Source organism: Chionomys nivalis, chromosome 3 (assembly GCF_950005125.1).
Source record: "Chionomys nivalis chromosome 3, mChiNiv1.1, whole genome shotgun sequence".
NCBI lineage: Eukaryota > Metazoa > Chordata > Mammalia > Rodentia > Cricetidae > Chionomys > Chionomys nivalis.
In genome coordinates, this window is record NC_080088.1 from 90,240,136 (window position 1) to 90,263,661 (window position 23,526).

The following is a 23,526-nucleotide window of genomic DNA, read 5'->3' on the forward strand; positions in this document are numbered from 1 at the left end:
TTGGAGCCTGTCCTGGAACTAGCTCTTGTAAACCAGGCTGGTCTCGAACTCACAGAGATCCGCCTGCCTCTGCCTCCCAAGTGCTGGGATTAAAGGCGTGTGCCACCACTGCCCGGCTTTGTTTAGTTTTTTAACACTGTTTGCTTTCCATCCTACATTCAGTCAACATTGGCATTCAGTCTCCTTAATTTTACCAATTCATTTGTTTCGTTGATTCTCCTTCCACCTGGCCTGGGCTTACAGTTAGATATCGCCATGCATACACTAAGTTGTACTTTTATGAGCCGTGTTTGAGCCAGGTGGTTGTGGTGGTGTACATCCTTAATCCCTACACTCAGGCAGCAGGGACAAGTGGATCTCTGTGAGTTTGAGGCTAGCCTCGTCTACAGATTGAGTTCCAGGACAACCAGGAATATACAGAGGAAAACCCTGTCTCAAATAAAACAAAGTAAAATAAAATAAAAACAAAATAAAACAGTGTTTTATGTCTTGATGTTTCTCATGCATGAGATCATGTGTCATAGTTATCTAAAGCAACCCTTTCATTGATAAGAAAGTGAAACGCATAGAATTAGTGTTAGTCATCAATTTTCTTTTATTTATTTATTTATTTATTTATTTATTTATTTATTTATTTATTTATTTATTATGTATACAACATTCTGCCTTGATGTATGCCCGCACGCCAGAGGAGGGAGCCGATCTCAGTACAGATGGTTGTGAGCCACCATGTGGTTGCTGGGAATTGAACTCAGGACCTCTGGAAGAGCAACCAGTGCTCTTAACCTCTGAGCCATCTCTCCAGCCCCCTAGTCATCAATTTTCATATCCCATTACAAAAACATGAGGCATGTAAGTGCTAATAAGGAAATCTTTTATCAAGAGCTCAGAGCAAGACATGAAACATAGTGTGAGCTTCCTGTTCTTTGTGTCTAAATGTCCAGTATCTGAATAGAGGCATAATTTTTTGTTTTGTTTTTCTGGGAGGAATCCAACAACTAAAGGATGGTTTGGCACAAGTGTCCACTCTTTAATGTGATATGCCTTTTTGTACTTCTTGGTATGCACATATGTTAGCAGAGATTTAAAATAATCCTGATTTGGCTGAACATCCCTCCCCTGTTCTTCCTAGAATGAACCAAGTGGTATTTCTTTTTTGGCTCCTAGGTTTATGAGGATGTGATAGAATTTGCAGTGTGCAGTTTAGCTTCATTTCATTTGCTTTCAGGTTGCATTTTTTCTTATGTTTTACTTTTTCTCTCCGTCAACTAATAATGAAAAGAAAACTAAACATTGCTGGAAGTGCTTTCTACTTTGCACAGTTTTCTGCTTTTAACAACAAAATGAAAGCCTGGAGTCTCCACCCGCCAGCTGTAGCCTTGGTGATGTCAGCAGAAATGTGCTGTCCTAAGCCAGTGCCTCCCATCTTTTAGATGGCCATCTTACCCCCACTGTATTGACAGAGGTGACAGATGCTAAGAGTTGTAGGCCATTCTTAATGATAAGAGCAAATCCTTAGGCTGGAGAGATGGCTCAGAGGTTAAGAGCACCGGCTGCTCTTCCAGAGGTCTTGAGTTCAATTCCCAGCAACCACACGGGTGCTCAGAACCTCAATAGTGAGATCTGGTGCCCTTTTCTGGTGTGTATATGTTAACAGAACATTGTATGCATAATAAATAAGTAAATCTTTAAAAAAAAAAAAAGAGCAAATCCTTGATATGTTAGCAAAATGGCTTCCAGCTGGGATGCAGCGCAGTTGGTAGAGTACTTGCCTAAACTGGATGAAATCCTGGGTTTGTGATTCCCAGCACTGAATAAACTAGACACAATTGGCACATGCTTATAATCCTAGCACTCAGGAGATTGAGGGAGGGGGGGATCAGAAGTTTAAGGCCACTGGGGCCGTAGCGCTTACCTTTAATCCCAGCAGAGGCAGGTGGATCTCTGAGTTCAAGGCCAGCGTGGTCAAGAAGAGCTAGTTCAGGGGCTGGAGAAATGGCTCAGTGGTTAAGAGCACTGACTGCTCTTCCAGAGGTCCTGAGTTCAATTCCCAGCAACCACATGGTGGCTCACAGCCATCTATAATGAGACCCAGCGCCCCCTTCTGGCATTCAGGCACACATGGAAGGAATGTTGTACACATAATAAATAAATAAATCTTTAAAAAAAAAAAAAAAAGAAGAAGAGCTAGTTCCAGAACAGCTAGGGCTGTTACACAGAGAAACCTTGTCTCGAAAAGCAAAAAATAAAAAAGTTAAGGCCAAGGCCAACCAATCTGGGATACAAGACCCCCCCCCCCAAAAAAAAATGCATTGCATTACATATTTATAAACCTAGTTTAATAACCCATGAAGCGGTTACTGCCAGAAGAGGATAAGAGGAAAACAGGACCGTTTGTGGTGTCACAGACCTTTAATTCTAACACTCAGGTGGCAAAGGTAAGCTGATTTCTGAGTTCAAGGCCAGCCTGTTCTACTTAGTGAGTTCCAGGACAGCCAGCACTACACATAGAAATACTGAAGGGTGAGTGGGCTGGGGGCATCTACAAAATTATTTTAGCACCTTTCAGCTTCAGTTTCTTGGAAATGCAAATAGATTCTTTTATCCTTTCCCTCTGCTGTGCTGCTCTTTGGCTTGTTTTTATGTTTTTCTGGCTCTTGTAACCTTCACAGGGTTCATCCTATTTCTGAGACCCCCTTACCTTGGAATCTTGTAAAGAGCAGAGGGTTGAGTCATTGGTGCTGAGAAGAGGGTCCTTCAGCACTCTTTGCTCAGAGCTAACTGTCCTTGGACTCTTTATTGTCTAGAGATTTCACACATTCCTTAATTTTTAGCTCTTAATTCTGAACCTGGTGTTCCTGAAAGGCACAATCAATTGACTGTGGTAATGAATCCAGTTGGGCTGGTCAGGGCTTCTGCTTTCATTTTTATGACCTTCTATAGGTAATAGTCCATTGCTGAAAATAACACTGCCTTTGACAGCTACTTTGGCAAGTTTCCTAAACCCTGCTCATGTATTTTAAAGAAGTGAATGATTCTAGCAGAGCAGAAAGTAGACACTTGACACTCCATAGGTGCACCACGCCTCTGATAATTCCCTGCAGCCGCTGTGCTGTGTGATCGTCAACAGAGTATTCACCCTGACTTTCTCACCAGAGAAACAGACATTCTCTTTCCCCAGGGTGCTTTGACAGAGATCAGAGAGCTATGGCAGTCCAAGTCTCCTTGGGAGTTTTGAGACACACATTACTTCTGCAAGGAAAGCCGTGCTGCCTTGACTGCCCTCCTTCAGAAAGTAATGTTGGGGTTAGCACCCCACCTTTAAACAGAAGGTGGGCCCTGGAGGACTGAGGAGCTCAGAACTGCGGAAACGAAAAGTCTTTCCAAGGTGTTGGGGGCAACCCAGAGAGTCCAGATCAGATTGCAGAAAGGAAGTGGAGGCTATTATTTGCAGGCTCAATTATTCAGGTCCTTGTAAGTGAATCTGTGAGGGCTTAAGAATGTAGCTCAGTAGTGAATCACTTACCTTACAGGAGTGAAGCCCTAGACTCAGGTCTAGCACTGAAACAGAAAGAAAAAAGGAGGAGTAAAACTGTTTATTTGGGCTCATTTTTACGACTCAGTATGGGCTGAAATTGTATCTACATTCTTCTACCAGTTTTTACAGTGTATTCTTCATGGAATTTCTTACATAGATTTCTACAAGGTCAGAACAAAAATGCATACTAATGCTAACAGATTTAAAGAATACACATTTTGAAAGTGTTTTTTGCTTTTGTCCAAGCCTTCTTAGCATACATATTTAATTACAAGGCATGAGGATTAATGGGGCTTTGAATATTTAAAGCTCGTCTCCTGGGATTCATTTGATTTAATTACTCCTGAGATAGGCTTTTGCAGCCTTGGTGACTTGCCATTTGGATGGGAGTGTGAGAGGATAGTTGATGAATTTGTGACTTCTGACAGGTTCAGCTTTGAGCTTTTTACTTCCCCACAATGTCCCCTTCCCTTTGGCTTTTAGTGCATGCATCTCTTTGTCTTGTGTCTGGGGAGGAGAGAGGAAGGGTTAATAGAGTTTGCCTTTATGAGGTTCTTCTCACAGCACTGTTTGCAGCAGCAGTACTGCTTCGTGTGCCTGCCCTGGCTCCTGGGAAAGTAGGTAATAGAACAGTTTCTCTAGCTCTGTGTCTTTATGTCTTTTCCTGTTGCTGTTATTAAAAAAAATAATTCCCAGCCTAAGAGAGAAAGGGTTTCTTCTGCTTGCAGTTCAAGGGTACAGTCCACTGTAATGGGGAGGGCAAGGCAAGGGGAGCTAGAAGGAGTGTTCACATCACATTCAGAAAGCAGAGCATGATGAATGTGTATTACTGCTCTGCTCCTTTTATGTTATAGTCTAGCACTCCAGCCAGGTGCCATCTACAGTCAACAGGTCTAACTGCCTCAATTAAAGTAACCAAGGGGGCTGGAGAGATGGCTCAGTGGTTAAGAGCATTGCCTGCTCTTCCAAAGGTCCTGAGTTCAATTCCCAGCAACCACATGGTGGCTCACAGCCATCTGTAATAAGGTCTGGTGCCCTTTTCTGGCCTGCAGGAATACATGTAGATAAAATATTGTATACATAATAAATAAATATTAAAAAAAAATAAAGTAACCAAGGTAATCCCCCATAGGCATGTCCAGAGGCCTGTCTCCCAGGAAATTCTAGATTCTGTCAAGTTGACAGTTAATGCTAACCAATGACCGCTTACTCTCCAAAAGACCAAAATCCTCTCTAGCCCCTGGTCTGAGTCCCAGAGACCTATGTGGAGAAAGGGCATGGGAAACAATGGCCCAGCTGCCACTTATACCCAGCCCCATGCAGTCATAGTCCTGAGGACCATAGAGCAGGGACTCATTTTTCCCCCCAGCTCATTTCTGTCTTTGACTGTCCATGTATCTGTAGTGGTGGTGACCATGATTTCACAACTGCCAGGCCCACTGTGGCATGAGCAACCAGTAGCCAATACAGAGGGTTCACCCGGAGAGCCAGTACTATCCAGAGTTGTGGCTCACAACCCTTAAGAGACCCAGGTACCTTATCATTTGGAAGCCTGCCCTCTGGAAAGACCATGGTTGTTGGACATTTGTTCTGTTCAGTTCTATGTCCTCTTTAGCTGCCTGAAGCCTGTTTTTTAAAGGAGACTTACCCTTTCCCAAACTTGTCTGGGTACCCAAGCCTCTTTCCTTCTTGGAGAAGTAAATAAGTTACCTGACTAAGAGAATACCTTAGAGCACGTGTATTTAAAGTTTCATGTCAAAACCCTTTTTCATTCCAGCCCTCTAGAGGGCATCTCTGAATTTAAGGCCATGGTCTACATACAGAGTTCCTGGGCAGTCAAAACTATACTGTGACCTTGTCTCAATAACAAAGGTCTAATAAAGTGATTGTTTCACTCTGTGCTCCTGTATATACCTCAGAAACAAAGAAACTTATTCATTCGCTTTATCAGAGGCAGAAACCACAAAAGTATAAGTTGTTTTTCTTTGCATTCATAAGGTGTCTCAGTAGACATGAGTGCCCATTGGAACAACTGCTGTTCCTGCTAAGATAGCTGTAAGGTGCCCTTCCCTCTGCAGTGGGGAAAAGCACCAGCTAGAGAATGGAAACATTACATGGGCATATGAGGTGCTCTCCCCCCTCCCCCTGCCTCCTCAGCCAGCTTCTGTTTTCAGAAACCCTGGGGACCTGTGCTGCCTAGATCCTTGAAAAGTACAGCTGGTGCCTCCCCTAGTCACTGTGAGTCCTCTTCCCTTCACAAAAAGGGTTCCACAAAGCCCAACCATGGACACGTGTTATGCCAGAACCAGGACCAGTTTCAGTGTTGCCTCCTGTTTTGTTCATGCCTCAATCTGTTTAACCTCATATCAGCCCGGTCTGCCTTCTCATCTGACCTAACTGGTAATAGAATGGCACTGTCTGTCTGTAAACTGTAAGAGTGTAAATACCAATCCTCTACAAGAGCCAGAATGCGGTTTCTTGTTTGTTTCTTCTCTGAGCAACAGACAGCCGAGGACTGCTTATACTGCTCAGGGCTTATCTACTGCTATGTTGTCGTTATTCTGAGGCTGCTTGATGGGAACACCAAGGTAAGTTCACACTTAGGGCAGAGTTAGCGAATTCCTTTCCACATATTCATTTAAAAGGTTATGATGATGGTTAATTAGGCTATGTCCTGTGTGTGTAGCTTCAGTCTGTTCATACTGGGTGGAATAAAGCAGTGCTAAGACCAGTCTTAGTTTTTTGAAAAATAATTTTGATAGCAATTTGGTAAATGGGCTGAAAGTAAGAGACTTTTGGAAACCTGTTCGAGGGCTCGATTAGTGGGGACAATGAAGCCACCTTACTCACCTGCCTTGAGACTCTTGATGCTCGATAGAAAGACTGATCTGAGGGTCACCAAGTTGCTAGGGTGAGGCTGACTCTGTCATCCATGCATGTTATCATGATGAAATCAGTGCTATGACAGGCAGTTCTAAAACGGTTCTTACTCTCATGAGACCAATTAAGGAAAATGTCAGCAGACCAAGAAAGGCCTTCTATGAATAGAGTAAACCTGTGTGCCTCCACCTTTCTCTCGTCCACTTCCTGCTGTAGTATATATTCATTTGTTGGGCAGAATCCATAATAAGGATGTTCTATCTTTCTTGCCTGATTTCAGGGTCTTAATTTCATGGTCCCTTGCCATAGCTCCAGAGCAGTCTCCATCAAACACTCATCCCATGAACACTCAGCCTCCAGAAATAGGAGACAAGTTTACTGCTGCCCTAGCTCCTTACCAAGTTTCTATGGTGCGCCAGCAGCCTCATTAACACCATATCTATCTCTTCATGTCAGTGGACTCCTGTTACCTGCCCACCTCTCGCAGCTGGCCACTCAGCTCTTTGCCCTATTCCACACCATTCTGGAGCTAGCCAATTTGCCTCAAGTCATGTGACTAGATGGAGTAGAGCAGATCCTTTGTTCAGAGGACTGAATTGACTGTTGGCCTGTGTTTGGATGACCTCCACTGGCACCTCGAATATCAGTTACAGTTCTCTGTGACTAGGGAAGGGAAATGAAGATAGTTAGCTTGGTAAGTGAGGTTCAGCCCTAAAAGATCCTCAGAGGTAGCTGTCACTATTCCTCCTGTGCACACCTCCTCCTAGACTTACACAACTCCATTCCTTTTTAAGATGCTAGGCATAGTGCTGCACGCCTTTAATCCCAGCACTTGGGAGGCAGAGGCAGGTAACTCTCTGAATTTGAAGCCAGCCTGGCCTACATAGCTTCATAGTGAATTCTAGGACAGAATACCCTTACATATAGACCTACATAGTGAGATCCTAAAACAAAAAAGACATCGTCCCTTGTTGCTCTCTTCGTTGTCAGAGTTGTTGGGGAAGTCATTGACAAAATGGTTCTTGCCATGTATTTAGCTTTTCGTTGTTAAGTCTGCAGAACTAGCTCCAGTTTTTTAGTTCTCTTGCTATACCTTTCTGGAAGTTTCTTTCTGTCTTTAGGTTGTCCAGTCAAGTTCTCACTCTTTCCTAGAGTCTGGGTCTGTCCAGAAATGTGATCTGTCCCCATCTGTGTGGAGAGTGGCCTTTCCAGCTCATCCCGATGAGCAGGCAGAGTCACTGTAGTAGGAGGACAGAAAATCCAGGAACCCAGGCTGACATGGTGAGAGCACAGTAGAACAGCACTGCTGGGGGCCAGCCACCTTGCTGAGTGCTTAGAATGTATCTCCTTTATCCCTGATAACTCATTTTATGCATAAGGAAACTGAAGCTAGGGCACAAGGCCACTTGCTCAGAGCTGCTGCTTAGTGTTGAGTGATTAAGGAGAACTAGATCTGTCTAGGATCAGGCTCTGGGCCAAATCATGTAAGCCATAGAATCTGTCCTGCAAGATGAGGTTGCTGGTAAGTGTTTGGCAAGATAGTGATGCCCCTTAACTTCTAGTGAGAGTTTTTGTATTTTTTTAAGCCCGACACAAGCTTTATTGTTCTTCGGTCTCATTATAAAATGTAGATAAAGTATTTATATTGCAGAATACACCATAGAAAACACATAAGAACTATATAGCTCTTTTACGTGTTTCAGTGAGCTTGAATGTTGAGAATCAATTGTGAGCCTCAGAGTTGGTATAGCAACATAGGAAGATTTTGTTGGTCTAAAGAAGAGTACCTGAAAGCAGCCAGTAGATGTCCCTAGAGCCTCACAAATAAACCTACATTCCAGCATAAGCCTGACTTTCCCAAGCTAGTAACCAGCAGCCTCCCTTCACCTGGAAGGAAGCACCAGTAACACAGAGAAGATGTAGAGGGGTCTAATATTGGGGCTTCTGTGCATGTTTCTATTACTATAATCTGCCAGGAGCTAATTTACAGATATGTAGCCTTTAAACTGTGGTCCTGTAGCTGGGCAGTGGTGGCACACATCTTCAATCCCACCACTTGGGAGGCAGAGTCCAGTGGATCTCTGAGTTCGAGGATAGCTTCTTCTACAGAAGGAGTTCCAGGACAGCCAGAGCTACAGAGAGAAACCCTGTCTAGATAGATAGATGAATGGATGGATGGGTAGGTGAGTGAGTAGATGGAGGTCCTGCATGTCATTTCTCCTATTATTCTAGACCTTCTTCTTCTTCTTCTTCTTCTTCTTCTTCTTCTTCTTCTTCTTCTTCTTCTTCTTCTTCTTCTTCTTCTTCTTCTTCTTCTTCTTTCTTCTTCGCCGCTCCTCCTCCTCCTCTTCTTCTTCTTTTTTAGAGGAGAGCTTGAGACAATAGCAAGAAAGCCCTCAAACAAACAAAAAAGAACCCCAGCAATACCACATGGTTCTCTAAGTAACAGTCACAACCTTCAAAAGGGAGGGGGAACTACCTGTCCAATGCCACCTTTAATGACAGCGTGTGACATTGACCACACTATCCATCAAGCAGAGGGTAGAACTTCCTAAAAGAATAGCCAAGTGGGGCTGGAGAGGTTAAGAGTACTGGCTGTTCTTGCAGAACTGGGTTGTTCCATTCCCAGCAACAACATGTTGGTTCACAGCAATCAGTAATGAGATCTCATGCCCTCTTTTGGCACACAAGTAGAACACTGCATACGTAATAAATAAATGAATAAATCAAAAAAAAATGGCCAAGAATTGGAGAGATGTGGCTGTTATTTCCAGAGGACCCAGGTTCAATTCTCAGCACTCACATGGTGACTTATAACCATCCATAACTGCAGTCCCAGGAGATCTGACTCCCTCTTCTGGCCTCCATGAGCACTATACACAAATAGTGCACAGACATAAGCAGGCAAAACACCCATACTTGTAAAATAAAAATAAAATCTCAAAGGGAGGGAATACTCCTTGTTTGAGGCTGAGGAGTCTCCAGGTGAAGGGCATCTACTCCCAGGTGAACACTTTGTTCAGAGGCCATGCTAGTAGAAAACTCCTTAAACCATTTATTATAACACAGGTTTATAATCTCAGCACTCAGGAAGCTGGGGAAGGAGAATTGTGGGTCTGGAACCAGCCTATTTCAAAGAATGGAAGCAGAGAAATGAAGTTGTTACTATAAACCATACATTTTGATTATCCTAAATCTGTTGCAGGATATATGTAGTCTATACAGTGTTTTACTGAGATCAGGCCCTCTTGTTCCTTGGGATCATTTCATGTGTCTGGTATGTCTTAGTTTTGTTTTGTTACTTCAGAACAATGATTTCTTCTACCCATGGGAAATAATGGACCTTGGATGAGGTTATATCCGCACCCCTGGTCCCATGTGGGCCCACACCTGCTTCACAGAAGCATGGGACAATGGCTAAAGGGGAAGTGCCTGAATCCTGAGGCCGGGGACTTTTATGTGTCATGGCTCAACTGAACCAGGTTAGGTATCTTTTCTTTCTTTCCCAGTTTAAGCCTAAAATGCCATTCTTTCAGAATAGGAACTTAGGTAGGACTCCCCACAGCGTGTGCGCGCGCGCGCGCGCGCACACACACACACACACACACACCATGTTCTTTTTAGTGGTATGTGGATTCCCTTCCCTGCTATGCCTGTCCACACAAAAAGTGGCCTTTGTGTTCCAAGAGCCCCTTGAACAATGGCAGCCAAACAGCTGGACATCAGGACAGGATAAGAGGCAATTGGGAGACAGGGCTACCGACTCAGCCTTGAGCTGTAATTGCTTCCAGGAGGTTCCACAACTCTTCTGATGGCAGAACTTCTGTTGGTTTGGAGCCTTACCATCTTCACCTGATGTTAACACCGATACAGACATTTTTAAGGTCAAATAAAATTCTAAAGTTGATGTCTGTGAGAAAGAGAATGTCTTTGGAATGGAAAGAACTCATCAAGGAGCACTCGGGCCTCTCCTGGCTTGTGTGGTTCCTGTTTGCAGTGGTTTGAATGAACGAACAAGGATGTGAGTCATGAGGACATGCTGCCACTTGAGGGTGCAGGCTGATGTCGGTAACCTTTTAGAGAGGCCAGGTCATCAAAGAGAAGCAGGAAGAAAACATTCTCTTGAACAGGACAGAGGCAAGAGGGGCTTGAGGCTGAGTAAGAACCACAGCAAAGTTCAGTTTATGTGCTAGCAGCTCAGCATGTTCTAGTGGTCTGCTAGACTGCCCCTAGTCTGTGCATACCCAGAGGTGGTGATCTGGGCCTCTAGAACATAAGTACCATAGGCCCTACTAAATGTGTTTGGTGCCAACACCAGCAATATAAATGGAACTGCATGCAACCAGATTTTACTTGGAATTGCATCCTGCCTGGTAGCTGCGATTAGCCCTGGTGTTAACGAATTCAGCTCACATTGCTTCTTTCCATGCAGGCATTTTGTGTTCATGAAATTTGGGTTAGACCATGCTCCACTAAAGTCAGAGACAGTTATGACTACCTTTAATTTTTACTTTTCAAGTGTGTCTGGCATGCTTGAATTCAATAAGTGCTGAAATAGGTATAGCCAATCACACTAAATACCATAACTACAAATTTGATTCAACATGGATTCTGTGAATTCTGGAACCTTCTCTGTTCTTAGAACATAATCTAGTCTCATTGAAGTAAGTCAACTAGAAGAATTCTGTTGTCGTATTCCAGGCACCGCAGTAAATGTGTGGTATTACTCTGAAGTCAGGGTGCTTTGTTTATTTTTCTACTTAATTTAGCAGATACAGCACTCCAGTTTAGCGTTTTTTGTACGCTGGAATTATTTGTTATAAACATCAGCGGAGACCAGAGTGATTTTTTTTTTTTTTTTTTTTTTTTGGTTTTTCGAGACAGGGTTTCTCTGTGGTTTTGGAGCCTGTCCTGGAACTAGCTCTTGTAGACCAGGCTGGTCTCGAACTCACAGAGATCCGCCTGCCTCTGCCTCCCAAGTGCTGGGATTAAAGGCGTGCGCCACCAGAGTGATTTTTAATCTCAAGATTGTGGTTACTTTCAAGCAAAAATGTTTAAAGGCATGCTTTCTGAAAGGATATGCTCATCCAAATAGAAAAAAATATTGGTATCTGTCTTGATTTTTTGAGGACTTAGTAATCATAGTCTCTACAAGTAAATTTTCCAATCATTCCCAAAAATTGTGACAGAATACCTTCAACATGGATCAATCTGGGAGGACACAGCACGTGAAACAAGGAACCCAACTTCTCAACCTTACCACCCTTTCTGCTTGCAAAGCCCTAGCTATGTCTTTTCCAAAACCTTGAAGGCTAGAAAACCAAGAGAAACGGTGAGCAGATTAGTTTCTCCCAGAACTTCTCTCCTTAGTTTGAAAATAAGGTAGCCATCTTGCTGTCTTCATATGGTCTCTTCTTCCTCTACCTCCGTCTCCAGTCAGGTTGTTCCCTTCCCCTGACAAGACAGAATTTCTCTGTGTAGCCTTGATTGTCCTGGAACTCACTCTGTAGATCATGCTGGCCTTAAACTCAGAGATCTCTCTGTTTCTGCTCCCTCACTGCTAGGATTAAAGGCATGAGTCACCATACCAGGCTCTAACCAAGCTGGGTTTTCTTTTAATACATTTTTATTATTTTATCATAGGTATGTATATGAGAATGTACATGTGAGTACAGATATTAACAGAAGCCAGAAAAAGGTGTTAGATCACCAGGACCTGGAGTTATATGTGGTTGTGAGCTACCTGGTGTGGGTGCTGGGACTGAATTCTGGTCCTTCACAGAGCAGCAAGTGCTCTTAACCACTGAGCTATCTTTCCTCACCATAGGTTGCTCAGGCAGACCTTGAATTTGGGATCCTCTTACCTTCCAAGTAACATCAGGTCCTTGCTCTTACATGTGCCTCCCTGGTGTCTTCCTGTGTATCCAGTTTTATCTTCTCATGAGAACATATCTGAATGGGATTTGGGCCACTGCCAGATTCATTTTTAACTTCTGAACCTTTTTGTGTATGTGGGGCAGAGGATGGAACCCAAGGTCTTGCACATACTTACATATACACTAAGCTAAATCCCTTGTGTTTTAAAGGCCCAGTCTTCAATATAGTCATGTAATGTGGAGCTCAAGGATCAACACATGAATTTGATAGGGACACACACAATTTGGTCCTTGATGTCTACAAACCAGGCATGGCCACCTACACATTTAATCCTAGCACTTGGGAAGCAGAGGCCAGTGGTTCGCTCAGCTTCAAGCCCAAAAACTCAGAGGCAGATATTGGGGTTCAACCTGAAGGTCAGAAAAGCAAAACAGTCAGTCACTGACTCTTAACTCTGTCTCAGTCCAAAATGGTGAATATGCCCCCAGGAATACTCAGAATGAGACTGTGTGAGAGCTGACTCCTCCTGTCTTATATTCCTCTCTAGGGCTGGGATTAAAGGCATGCATCACTACCATCCAGTTTCTGTGGCAAACTAGTGTGGCTACTGGGATTAAAGGTGTATGTTGCCATTGCCTAGTCTGTAAGGCTGACCAGTGGGGCTGTTTTGCTCTCTTGTCTTCAGGCAAGCTTTATTAAAATAAAAATGAAATATATATATACTATAGCTATATAGTTAAGACACTATCTAAGAAAAAAAGAAAAAGAAGAAAAAAACAGAGCCAAACTTGGTGGCACAACAACAAAAATAATGAAATAAGATCAAAATCTTCCTGTTAGCTCGGTAGCCTTTTTTTTATTTTTTGAGACGGGGTTTCTCTGAAACAGTTCTGGCTATTCTGGAACTCATTATGTGTACTAGGCTGGTCTTGAACTCACAGAGATCCGCCTGCCTCCCGAGTGCTAGGATGCCAACGCCCTCAGGACCCTTTATTTGGAGGCCAGTGCATGAACTCTGTCAGTCCTTCAGCGACACAAAAATGAAGTCTCCAGAGGGCTCACCTAGTCAGAACAGGTGTTCAAGGGGTTAGTAAAACCAAGACCTGTCAAACAAGTCAGGGCTTCCCAGACTGTGCAGTGTGTTGAAATCACTCAGTAATCTTGTCAAACTGCCTTTTTGATTAGTGGGTTCAGGACTGGCCTTCGTACCACTGTGTCAAGTCCCCAGGTTACAATATAGCTGATCATCCCAAGTAGCGAGAACTAGATGATCAGTGTTTGAGCCTGGTTGAACTATCTCTATTCTGTGTTAGCTTTACCTGTGTTTTAAAAAGTTTATAATTTTTTTTGTGGGGGTGGGGGTTCTTGTTGTTTGTTTGTTTTGCATTTTAGAGACAGGGTTTCTCCATGTAGCTTTGGTAACTGTCCTGGGACCCGCTCTGTAGACCAGGCTGGCCTCAACTCACGGAGATCCTCCTGCCTCTGCCTCCCAAGTGCTGGAATTTAAAGGTATGCACCTAGTTTACTAAAAGTCATTATTAAACTGCTTTATATTTTGTGGAAAGGGGATTAGTTTTCAAATGTGTGACGCCAGCACAGAATCTGCCCTAAAAACCTTTTGTCAGAGAAGTATAGACAAATGTCAGAGGGGCAGAGCCAAGCCACCCACGAGGTCAGTGTTCAGGACAGCCTACTGAGTGCCAGGATCTGTACCCTTGCTGGTCCTTACACTGCCCAGAGGATAGCAGAGCCAAGGCATTGAACTCTAGCCTATATCCGTCGCTAAAATCTGCGCTCCTCCCACACACATACATTCTGTTTCTGTTCCTCTCAGGACACTGGGCAGCAAATGGGGGGACATGAACTTCAAAATAAAAGTGGAAGGAAAACCACTGGGATTTCCCAGTTAGCAACCTCAAAATATACCTGAAACCAGGACTCAGAGTCCATGACTGCAAAATATAACTAACTTTTTGTTTATCATTTATACGTACAATCCATCCAGGGTGGGGAACAATAAAATGTGTCTCATAAGACACGTCTGTCTGACTGTGGGAACAGAAAGAAAGGGAGAGTTGGATGGTGAAATAGATCCTTTAGAAGAACAAACAGTGCTCTTAACTGCTGAGCCATCTCTCCAGCCCCATCAGGTTTTCTTTCTTTTTTGGTTTTTTTCGAGATAGGGTTTTTCTGTAGCTTTGGAACGTGTCCTGGGACTAGCTCTTATAGACCAGGCTGGCATCAAACTCACAGAGATCCGCCTGCCTCTGCCTCCAAACTAATTTTTGAATGATTAAATTTGTATTAACTTATGCACATATTGACTTAACATAAATTCAGTGCATGAGTATATAAATATCTAACTGAAATAACAAAATAGTATGTGGGATGCACAATTTTCTGTCCTAGTTCAAAACCCACTGATCATAATCTTATGGGATGATTTCACCACCTTACCAAAGGGATACAGTTCTTAAAGTCATTGCTGTAGTGACTTTGACCCCACAAACGCCAATTGTGTGGAGCCTATATATTAGGCAGATGCTTCTGAAAGGGTGTGAGTCATGGCCTCTTCCCTCCTGCCCTTTCAGAGCTATGAGAACTGAACTCCTGGGCACAGAAGCAGACAAGACCTCATCCTAGCAGTGGGTGTAGCTCAAGCCTGAGAGTGTCCCGCTTAAAAGGGCAGCCAGCAGCTTTATGTACAATCACTGCGAGGAGATTCTGCCTACTCTGGGTGCTAGCCAGGCTCTAGTTATCACCTTCCAAAACCAGGCAGCCTCATACCCCCACGCCCCTTGCTTGATTCTCTTGACTAGTCACCTGCCTCTCTCCTCGCAGTTCCCCAAGACATCACAAGACATACCACCTTGGCTTCTGTGCACTTTTAGTTTACTTCGTTACAGCCCTTCCCTGATATCTATCTGACTGAAAACTTTAGCCCTGAGCCCTAACCCTGGTGACCCACCTTCCTGCATTTATCCCCTTAGTACTTATAATCCTGTCTTATTTGTATTTCACTTATTTAACATGTCATCAGCCCCCTCCAGTGTAACTTCCTAGTGGGCACGGAATTAATTGTAATCTTTTATCCCTCAGAACAGGACCTGGAGTTCCTAGAAAGGAACTCAGGTGTTGTTTCTAAACGTCTGTGTCCACTTGCCCAGGTGTTGCAGATGATCTGTCAAAGGGCCTCAAATAAACCAGACCCAGTTTTAGTTTTTAATAACTTCTGGGAGAGTATTGGTGAGTTAAATTTGAAGTCAATTCTGATAAAAGTAAACTGAATTGTTATTGATGCCAAGAAGGCTTCGGCAGCCACTTTTTATCCCAGAACCCTGATCCCAACTTGTCCTTTCCCAAAGTAGGGTAGATTGAGACCAGGGTGCTTTTACACCCGCTTGTCCCTAGAGGGCAGCATGAGGACAGAAATCCAGATCTTCCCGAAAGAGTACTTGACTAGTTCTAGCCTATGAGAGTAACACTGAGTGGTTCCTTTACTGTAGAGAAATAGTGCGCACATCCTTTGGATTTAGTGTATGTCTATAATTTTTTTAAGGGCAGTCTTTTCCTTCTGAAGCTCTTTTGCTGGAGACTAGAGAGGAAAACAGGGTCATTTTAAGATTTCACAGTACTTGGCTGGCCACACCAAGTTGAAGTTTCTGAGAGATGGTTTGTTTTGAAACAGTGAAAAACGCCTGCAGATATAGCACAACTTCATTAAAAGATGTGAGCTGATTATACCACTTCTTTAGAATGAGTGGGAGAAGAGTAGGGACATAGAACCTAGCATTTGGGAAGCTGAGACATGATACAAGGCCAGCCTGAGTTACGGCGAGACCATTTCTAAGTTGGTGTAGCTAGGCAGTGGTGGTGCACGCCTTTAGTTCCAGCATTCAGGAGGCAGAGGCAAGCAGATCTCTAAGTTTGAAGTCAGCATGGTCTACAGAGCGAGTTCCAGGACAATCAGGGCTACACAGAGAAATCCTTTCTCTAATAATAATAATAATAATATAATGGATTGTAAGCCAAGTGCCCCAGGTATTCAGGAAAAGAGCACCATCTTATTTCCAGATCATCAAAATTTCCCAGATGCCCTGATATTTGACACAGCTATGCTATTAGTAAATGCAGAGGGTGTGTACATTGGTAAGGGGCTACTGGTCTTGGCCATAGATACTGACTAGTCAGTCGTTTCTCTAAACTTCTCACTCCAGCTCTCTAAGGGAAGGGAAGCTGCTGTACCTGTATACCCTACCTTTCTGACCTGACCTCATCATGCTCAGTCCTCAGAGGAGTGCAAGACTTGATAATGTCCCACCAGCCTAGAGGGAAATGGAGAAGGGAGGGCCTCATAATGCCCGCCTCTTGGGCCTTTGCAGAGAGAAACCCTGCCAGATGGCTTGACATTCAAAGCACTGGATAAAGAGGCAAGAATGGGCAAGTGAAAATGTTTTTTCATTACTCAGTGCAGAAATCATTGCTACTTCGAATATCACTCTAAACCAGAACTTTGACCCAATTTTGTGACAGTAATAATCATCAGCAAATCCTAACAGCTGGTCACAGTGACATATATCTAAAGTCCCAGGACTCAGGAGGCAGACACTATAAGCTAGTGGGCTATAAGCTAGTCTGTGCTATATAGTGAGGACCCCCCCCCAAAAAAAAAAATTAAAAATCCAAATGGTCAGAGTCTTAGCTACTCTTGAAAAGGCAATTGATGAGTATTCACAGGAAGGATCCAGGACTAGCCAGCCATGGAGAATGACTTACTGATCCTTGGCTCTGGTGTGGAAAGCACACATTGAGCCTGTCTTTGTATATACGTCTTTCTATTGCCCCACCAGATGTCCAAAGTGGCTGAAGGAGGGAGGAACAGCCACTTCCTTGCACGTGACCAGTTTAAGGATATACTGATTAGCAAGCTCCTGTGATGATCTGAAAGAAAGGGTAGCCTCATATTTGATCCCATTCCATTGTTCTGTTGTCTGTGTCATTCTCAGCTCTCCAGGAAGCCCATTTAGGAAGCACCATCCTGCACAGCTGCAACTGGGCAGCCTTGCCAGTTGCCCATCTGTGGCCTCTTTACACGAGTTTCCATTGAGACCTAATGGCTTGTCTCATGACCCTGTGCCTTGAGTTTTCTGCTAAACAATGACCAGTTCTTGCCATCAACTACCACACAGGGAAGCAGTGGGAACAGAGGGGAAAGAGCAAGCCTGCTTGGAGCCAGGCTGAATTCTGTCTACAGTTCCATGGCCTTGACCAAGTAATGTGACAGCTTCCTTTCTCGTTTACCTCAAAACACATACCTGTATATGGCGGAGGCTCTTCCTCACAGAGGTAGAGGGTACTCAATACTCTGGAACTGGAGTTATAGACAGTTGTGAGCTGTCATGTGGGCACTGGGAATTGAACCTGGGTTCTCTGGAAGAACAGCCAGTTCTCCTAACCACTGAGCAATCTCTCCAACCTCCAGCTCACCCTCCTTTTTTAAAGATACATTTTTCATTTATATTTGTGTTTGTATGTAAGGTTGAGTTTATGTTCACCATGACCATGCTGGAGCCTAGGGAGGCCCGAAGAAGGAATCAAATCCACCACCATCACCACCTCTGCTACTGCAACCATTGAGTCATCATACTTCCTTCCACTCTCCCTGACTTCCTTGTAGCCTTGGCACCAACAACCTGCTGACCCAGGTCTTCCTTTTGCATCTCTACCACGCCTGAACATGCACTTTCCTATCAATGACTGACTCCTGCTCACCTTCTGGGTTCAATCTCAATATCTCATTCCCCACAGACCTCTCTAGCCACTAGGCTGACTGGCTATGGCCGTTCCAGTGCCATGTCCTGCCTACATGACAGCTATGGATCCTGCACACTATGTTCCCTTAAAATACAAATTTGGCCTGGGCATGGCGGTGCACAGCTTTAATCCCAGCACTTTGGAGGCAGAGGCAGGCAGAGCCTCTGGTCTACAGAGCGAGTTCTAGGACACCCAGGGCTGTTACACAGAGAAACCCAAACCCTGTCTCGAAAAGTTAAAAAAAAAAAAAGTAATAGCCCACGGCCACAGCCCTATCAATTTGCAAGTGGTAGAAACTTCAGCCCTGACTCAGACCTATCTGGCATTACTTTTTTTTTTTTTTATTTTTTTTTAAGATATGGTCTCATTGTATTACCCAAGCTTACCTCAAACTGACGATTCTCCTGACTACCCCAAGTAGCACCAACCCAGCTTGTAATGAACCATACCCTGAAATCCCTGAAATAATTTTTGTTTATTAATATGAAACCCTTCTGTGTTCATTGGAAGTTCAACTTATGCATCTCGTTGTCGAGCTGCTTGGTTCAAGGGTCTGTTTTGAATGTTTGATATTTGGTTATTGTTGGTAGCAGAGCCTGGAAAGACACCTTACCAGACAGTGTCGGTCCAAACTGGGTAACTGTTTTATCAGTTATGTGGGCGTGTGTTCCCCAAGAATTTTAGTTTAAGACCTCAGCCAGTTATTAAAATACACACCTTTAATCCCAGCATTCAGGAGACAGAGGCAGGCAGATCTCTGTAAGTTCGAGGCTAGCCTGATCTACAGAGAGAGCTTCTGGCTCTGTAGAGAGACCCCTGTCTCAAAACAAACAATCCGGGCAGTGGTGATGCATGTCTTTAATCCCAGCACTCAGGAGGCAGAAGCAAGCGGATGCTCGAGATCGGCTAGACTACAAAGCTACCCAGAGAAACCCTGTCTCAAAAAGAAAAAACAAAATAACAAAAAAGATATTATCAGCTCCTTAGAGTGCACTTGCCACCACCCCTCTCACACTAGATATACATGTGTATGCATCCACACTGTCACCTCATACCACTGCACCAAACTTGCTTTACTGAACTAGCTAGCTACTGAAATTTTGGATGAGGATCAGGCTCCTGCTGATGTTATTTCTTCCTTGTATGGAAGAAAGGGAATTCCCTGGGGTCTCCAGTGACTTCCTTCAATAACAGAAACTCACTGAATCTGCCTGGGCTTTGATTTAACTGAGCTGCATTGATTCTCACAACTTACTGCATCTGTCACAGTGTCTTTAAATCAGTGTCCTTCTAGATCTTCTGGTTCTTAACCCATATGACTTTGGGGGATAGCCTTGAGGGGGACTTAGCATCTTCAACAGCTGGAGAACACAGGTGGCCTGAAAGCGTGATCCCTGTGGTCCCTAGAGTTGACTAGGCATTAATGGACCCTAGGGAATTGACCAGGATTGCTGGTGTTTGTTTAGTGTGTGTGTGTGTGTGTGTACACATGAATGCAGCAATCAATCTCCAGTGGTGTTCCTCTGCCTTGTTTTTAGAAATGAGATCTCATTGAGGGCTTGCTAATTTCTACAGGCTGGCTGGCCTTAAGGCCTCTGGGATCATCCTCCCCAGAACTAAGATTACAAGGACTCTCTACTATGCCTGACTTTTTTTTTTTTTTTTTTTTTTTGATGTGGGTTCTGGGGGTTGAACTCAGATCCTAATGCTTGCAAGGCAAGCACTTTACCAACTGAGCCATCTCCCCAGCCACCTATGTTTTCTCTATATTACAAGATATCTTAGCTTTTCAAGGATCCATGGGCCCCATAAGACTTAGGCAGCAGGCTCCTAATGTCATAACAAACAGCAACTCCTTTAATGAGTTGCCTAGGTTAGCCAGCACCTGTGTCCCCTCTCTTTTTCCTGGGGTGAAGTCACCAGGAAAGGGATGGGCCTGAAAGCTCAGGCCTGGCTGGGTTGGGTGGACATGGTGTGCTGTGCTTCATGTTGGTAAGTTACTTGTCAGGGTGCTCTGCCCTCCAAAATAGCCTTCTGGCATTTCTCATTCTCCCCAGTTTAAAGAATGTGGTTGTTGTCACATTACAGAAGCTTCTTGATATTTAGGAACAAAGCCTAGCTGAGTTTGGGAGAAGAAAATTACAATGCTTAAAAGAGATGATGCAGAGTGCTCCACATGATAAAGTTTGCCCAGCCTACTCTGTGCTGGGTTTCAGAGTCTAGCTACAGTGCCTCTTCAGAATACAATTGAGGCTTATTCTTTGAGACTCCTGGGCCCTTTACTGTGAAGAAATATAACCAACAGGCTGACCACTGTACTATCGAATACAAGCCAGAGGACTTCCCTTTGACGCTCATAAACCATAAGCTATTTTGTGGGCTTGGGCCTTACCTGGAGAATGGGATTTCTTCACATAAGAAGACAGGCCATGAATTAAGTAAGGATGTTCAGAAGAACTGCCTTTCTGCCATGCATTGTTTTCAAGCTGTCATTTCTGTGGGTGGTTTGTTGTTCTTGTTTAGGAGGAGGACAAAATCCAGACACCAGCTCATCCATTTTCCAGCTGTTGTTTATGCCATTTTCCTGGAATAGTCACAAAGTCTTTTTTTTTTTTTTTTTTTTTTTTGAGACAGGGTCTTTCTATGTAGCCCTGACTGTCCTGGAACTCTCTACATAAACCAGGCTGGCCTTGTATTCATCCCAAGCACAAAATAACCAGGTGCCATCTATCTGTGATCTTAGCACTCAAATCTAGAAGTTCAAGGCAGGAGGCTAGAGAAATGGCTCATTGGTTAAAAGCACTGACTGTTCACCCCACAGTCTTACAATGAAAAGTATTGTGTCTTCTGTCAGTTCACCTGAGCCATTAGTACTGCAGTGTCCTTGCAGCTAATTCTGTCTGCTCCACCACCAGCTGCTTTCAGACTCCATTCTCTTTCCTCCCGCCAACGTGTAGATGTTCCCCAGGCCGGTACTGCCATGTACTTATGTAGAAATAACAGTCTCTGGCTGAGAAGATGGATCAGTATGCTGTTCAGGCCTAACAACCTGAGTTCAGATCTCTAGAACTTACATAAAAACTGAATTTGACAGCCGTCGATACCATGAGATAGGAGGTAGAGACTGGAGGATGGTCTGGACACTTGTGGGCTTAGGCTAGGTAGCCTGAAGTATGCAGTGGTGAACAGCAAGAGAAACCCTATTCCAAACAAGATGAAAGGCAGGGTTGTCCTCTAAACTCTATACACACACGCACCCTTGTGTGCTGTGGTAGTGTCTATATGTACCATCCTAAGCCTAGAGTCACCTAAGTCACCAGTTACTTATGGAGAGTAGAATTGTCATGAAGCTCTTATAGAGCTAAGCAGCATCTGTGCTGCCCTCTCCCTAAGTTTAAAATTTGCCACCAACCCCCTTCTTCACATTCCCAAGAGATGTCTATTTTGTACCACCATCCAGATCATATAGGGTTTTGTCTGCTTCCCACTCAAAATATGTCAGTGTTGTTAATGTCTTTTGTCCAAACCAGAAAAAAGTCCTCTTGGAGCCTCATCCCCACACTCAAACCTGCTGAGCTTGCTTTCTGAAGTTTCTCCCATATCAGTTAACTTTCAGCTTCTCTGCAGGGTCTCATGGACCTTCATTCATCATTTGACTAGGTGGCCATACTAGCTCCCAGCTGTCCTGATTATTTTATGTTCATGAGTGTTTTGCCTACGTGAATATAGATGTGCCACATGTATGGCTGCTACCCACAGAGGTCAGAAGAATGCTGTGGATCCCCTGAAACTGTGTTTCGAACTCCTCCCCTTAGTCTGAATCTCACCCAGAATGGTCTAGTAAAATCACAAATCTACTCATGTTACCTTCATGCTTCTTCATGTTCTGGAATAAAAACTAAACTAATAAGTAGGTCACTGTAGGATCTACATGAACTTCCCTGGCCCATGCATATTCGTTCAAGCCTGCTTGTATCATCTGTACCAGCCGCAGTACCCTAGAGCCCAGTTTTCTCCACCAGCATCTTCTGGCCAGAATGCTGTTTTCTCTAGGTATCAATGACAGCTTGTTAAATCCCTGATTTTTGTATCCTCTCCTGACAAGGCCAGAGCCCAGGCACCGTCTTTTCCTGTGCTATACTGAGCAGAATTTTAGTTTCCACTTCTGCCCATGATGGATCATTGGTTTAATGTTTTCTTATGTTCTTGTTACTAATATAAAAGGTAATGATGTTTATGTGCACACACATGCTCCAAAAGCAAACACTTTGACAAACAATCTCCTCATCCCCAAAGTAATGACATTTTTCAGTTTGTGTTTGTAATGAAGTGAAACAATGAATGTTTATATCCATGCTTATGAATGATAGGTGTTAGGAATGTCTTCCTTAGTTCCCCTGATGATCATATTCCTCAGTTCTATGCCAAGAACCTGGCTGGAAGAATTGTGGAGGGTAAGATCCTAACAGATACACCCTTAAACAACTCACAGTACTTTAGAAGACTAGCCTGTACCTTCTGATGCTTCACTCTTCTGCTGCTGTTCTATCTTTAGAAGTAGCCTTGCTCATTGGGACAGCAGTTCTCAGAGACTCAGACCCAAGAAGCTCATTTCAAAGGCATTTTGTGAACAGAAGCTTGTATGGCACTCACCAGAAACTTTGTATCTGTCTCCCCAGGAGACCTGTAGGAAGTGTCAAGGACTCTGGAAAGAGCATAATGGCCTGACCTGTGAAGAGCTGGCAGAAAAGGATGACATCAAGTACCGGACATCTATGTAAGTAATGTGATGGCTGAGTTGGCCCTGAGAGGAGCCAAGGGTTCTAAGGGAAGTGCCAGTTTGAGCCGTCCCCACCCAGAGGAATCTTAGGCAGGACTCTAACCGATTTCTTTGTTTCTAAACCTATAGCTATTCAAATGTCAGGTAGTAGTACTGCCTAGCCAGTAAGCAGGTGTACCAGGTCTTCATAGGTAAGAATGTATTGATATCATTTCTGCCTGTGTTGTAGGATACTGGTGGTCTGAGACAGTAAGTAGAATTGCCAACCTTCAGAAGGCAAAAGACTGTATCAATTATTTTAATGACCGGCACTGTGTGGTGCTCCCTTTGTGGCTGAGCAATTTCTAAATGTTAACTTATGAAAATGCAATCACCTGCCAGGCAGTGGCCGTACACACCTTTATTCCCAGCACTCAGTAGGCAGAGGCAGGCAGGTCTGTGAGTTCAAGGTCAGCCTGCTCTTCAAGAGCTAGTTCCAGGACAGGATCCAAAGCAACACAGAGAAACCCTGTCTGGTAAAACCATAAAAAGAAAGAAGGGAGGGAAAGAAAAATGCAGCCACCAGGTGCTATAGAAGTCTGTTTCTTTCATATAGAATCCAGCTCTGCCAGGCTAGTGGGCTGTATCCCATTAAGTC

At 43.9% G+C, this 23,526-nt stretch overlaps 1 protein-coding gene across 2 annotated transcripts in view; it reads left to right on the forward strand.

Annotated features, from left to right (window-relative positions):
* The window catches only part of Rnf216 (ring finger protein 216), a 122,840-nt gene that overhangs the window by 70,723 nt on the left and 28,591 nt on the right, over positions 1–23,526 (forward strand). For both annotated transcript variants that reach the window (XM_057765282.1, XM_057765283.1), the window contains exon 14: positions 22,789–22,886. In XM_057765282.1, coding sequence (XP_057621265.1) covers positions 22,789–22,886 — 98 coding nt within the window. The remainder of the gene's footprint in view (positions 1–22,788; positions 22,887–23,526) is intronic.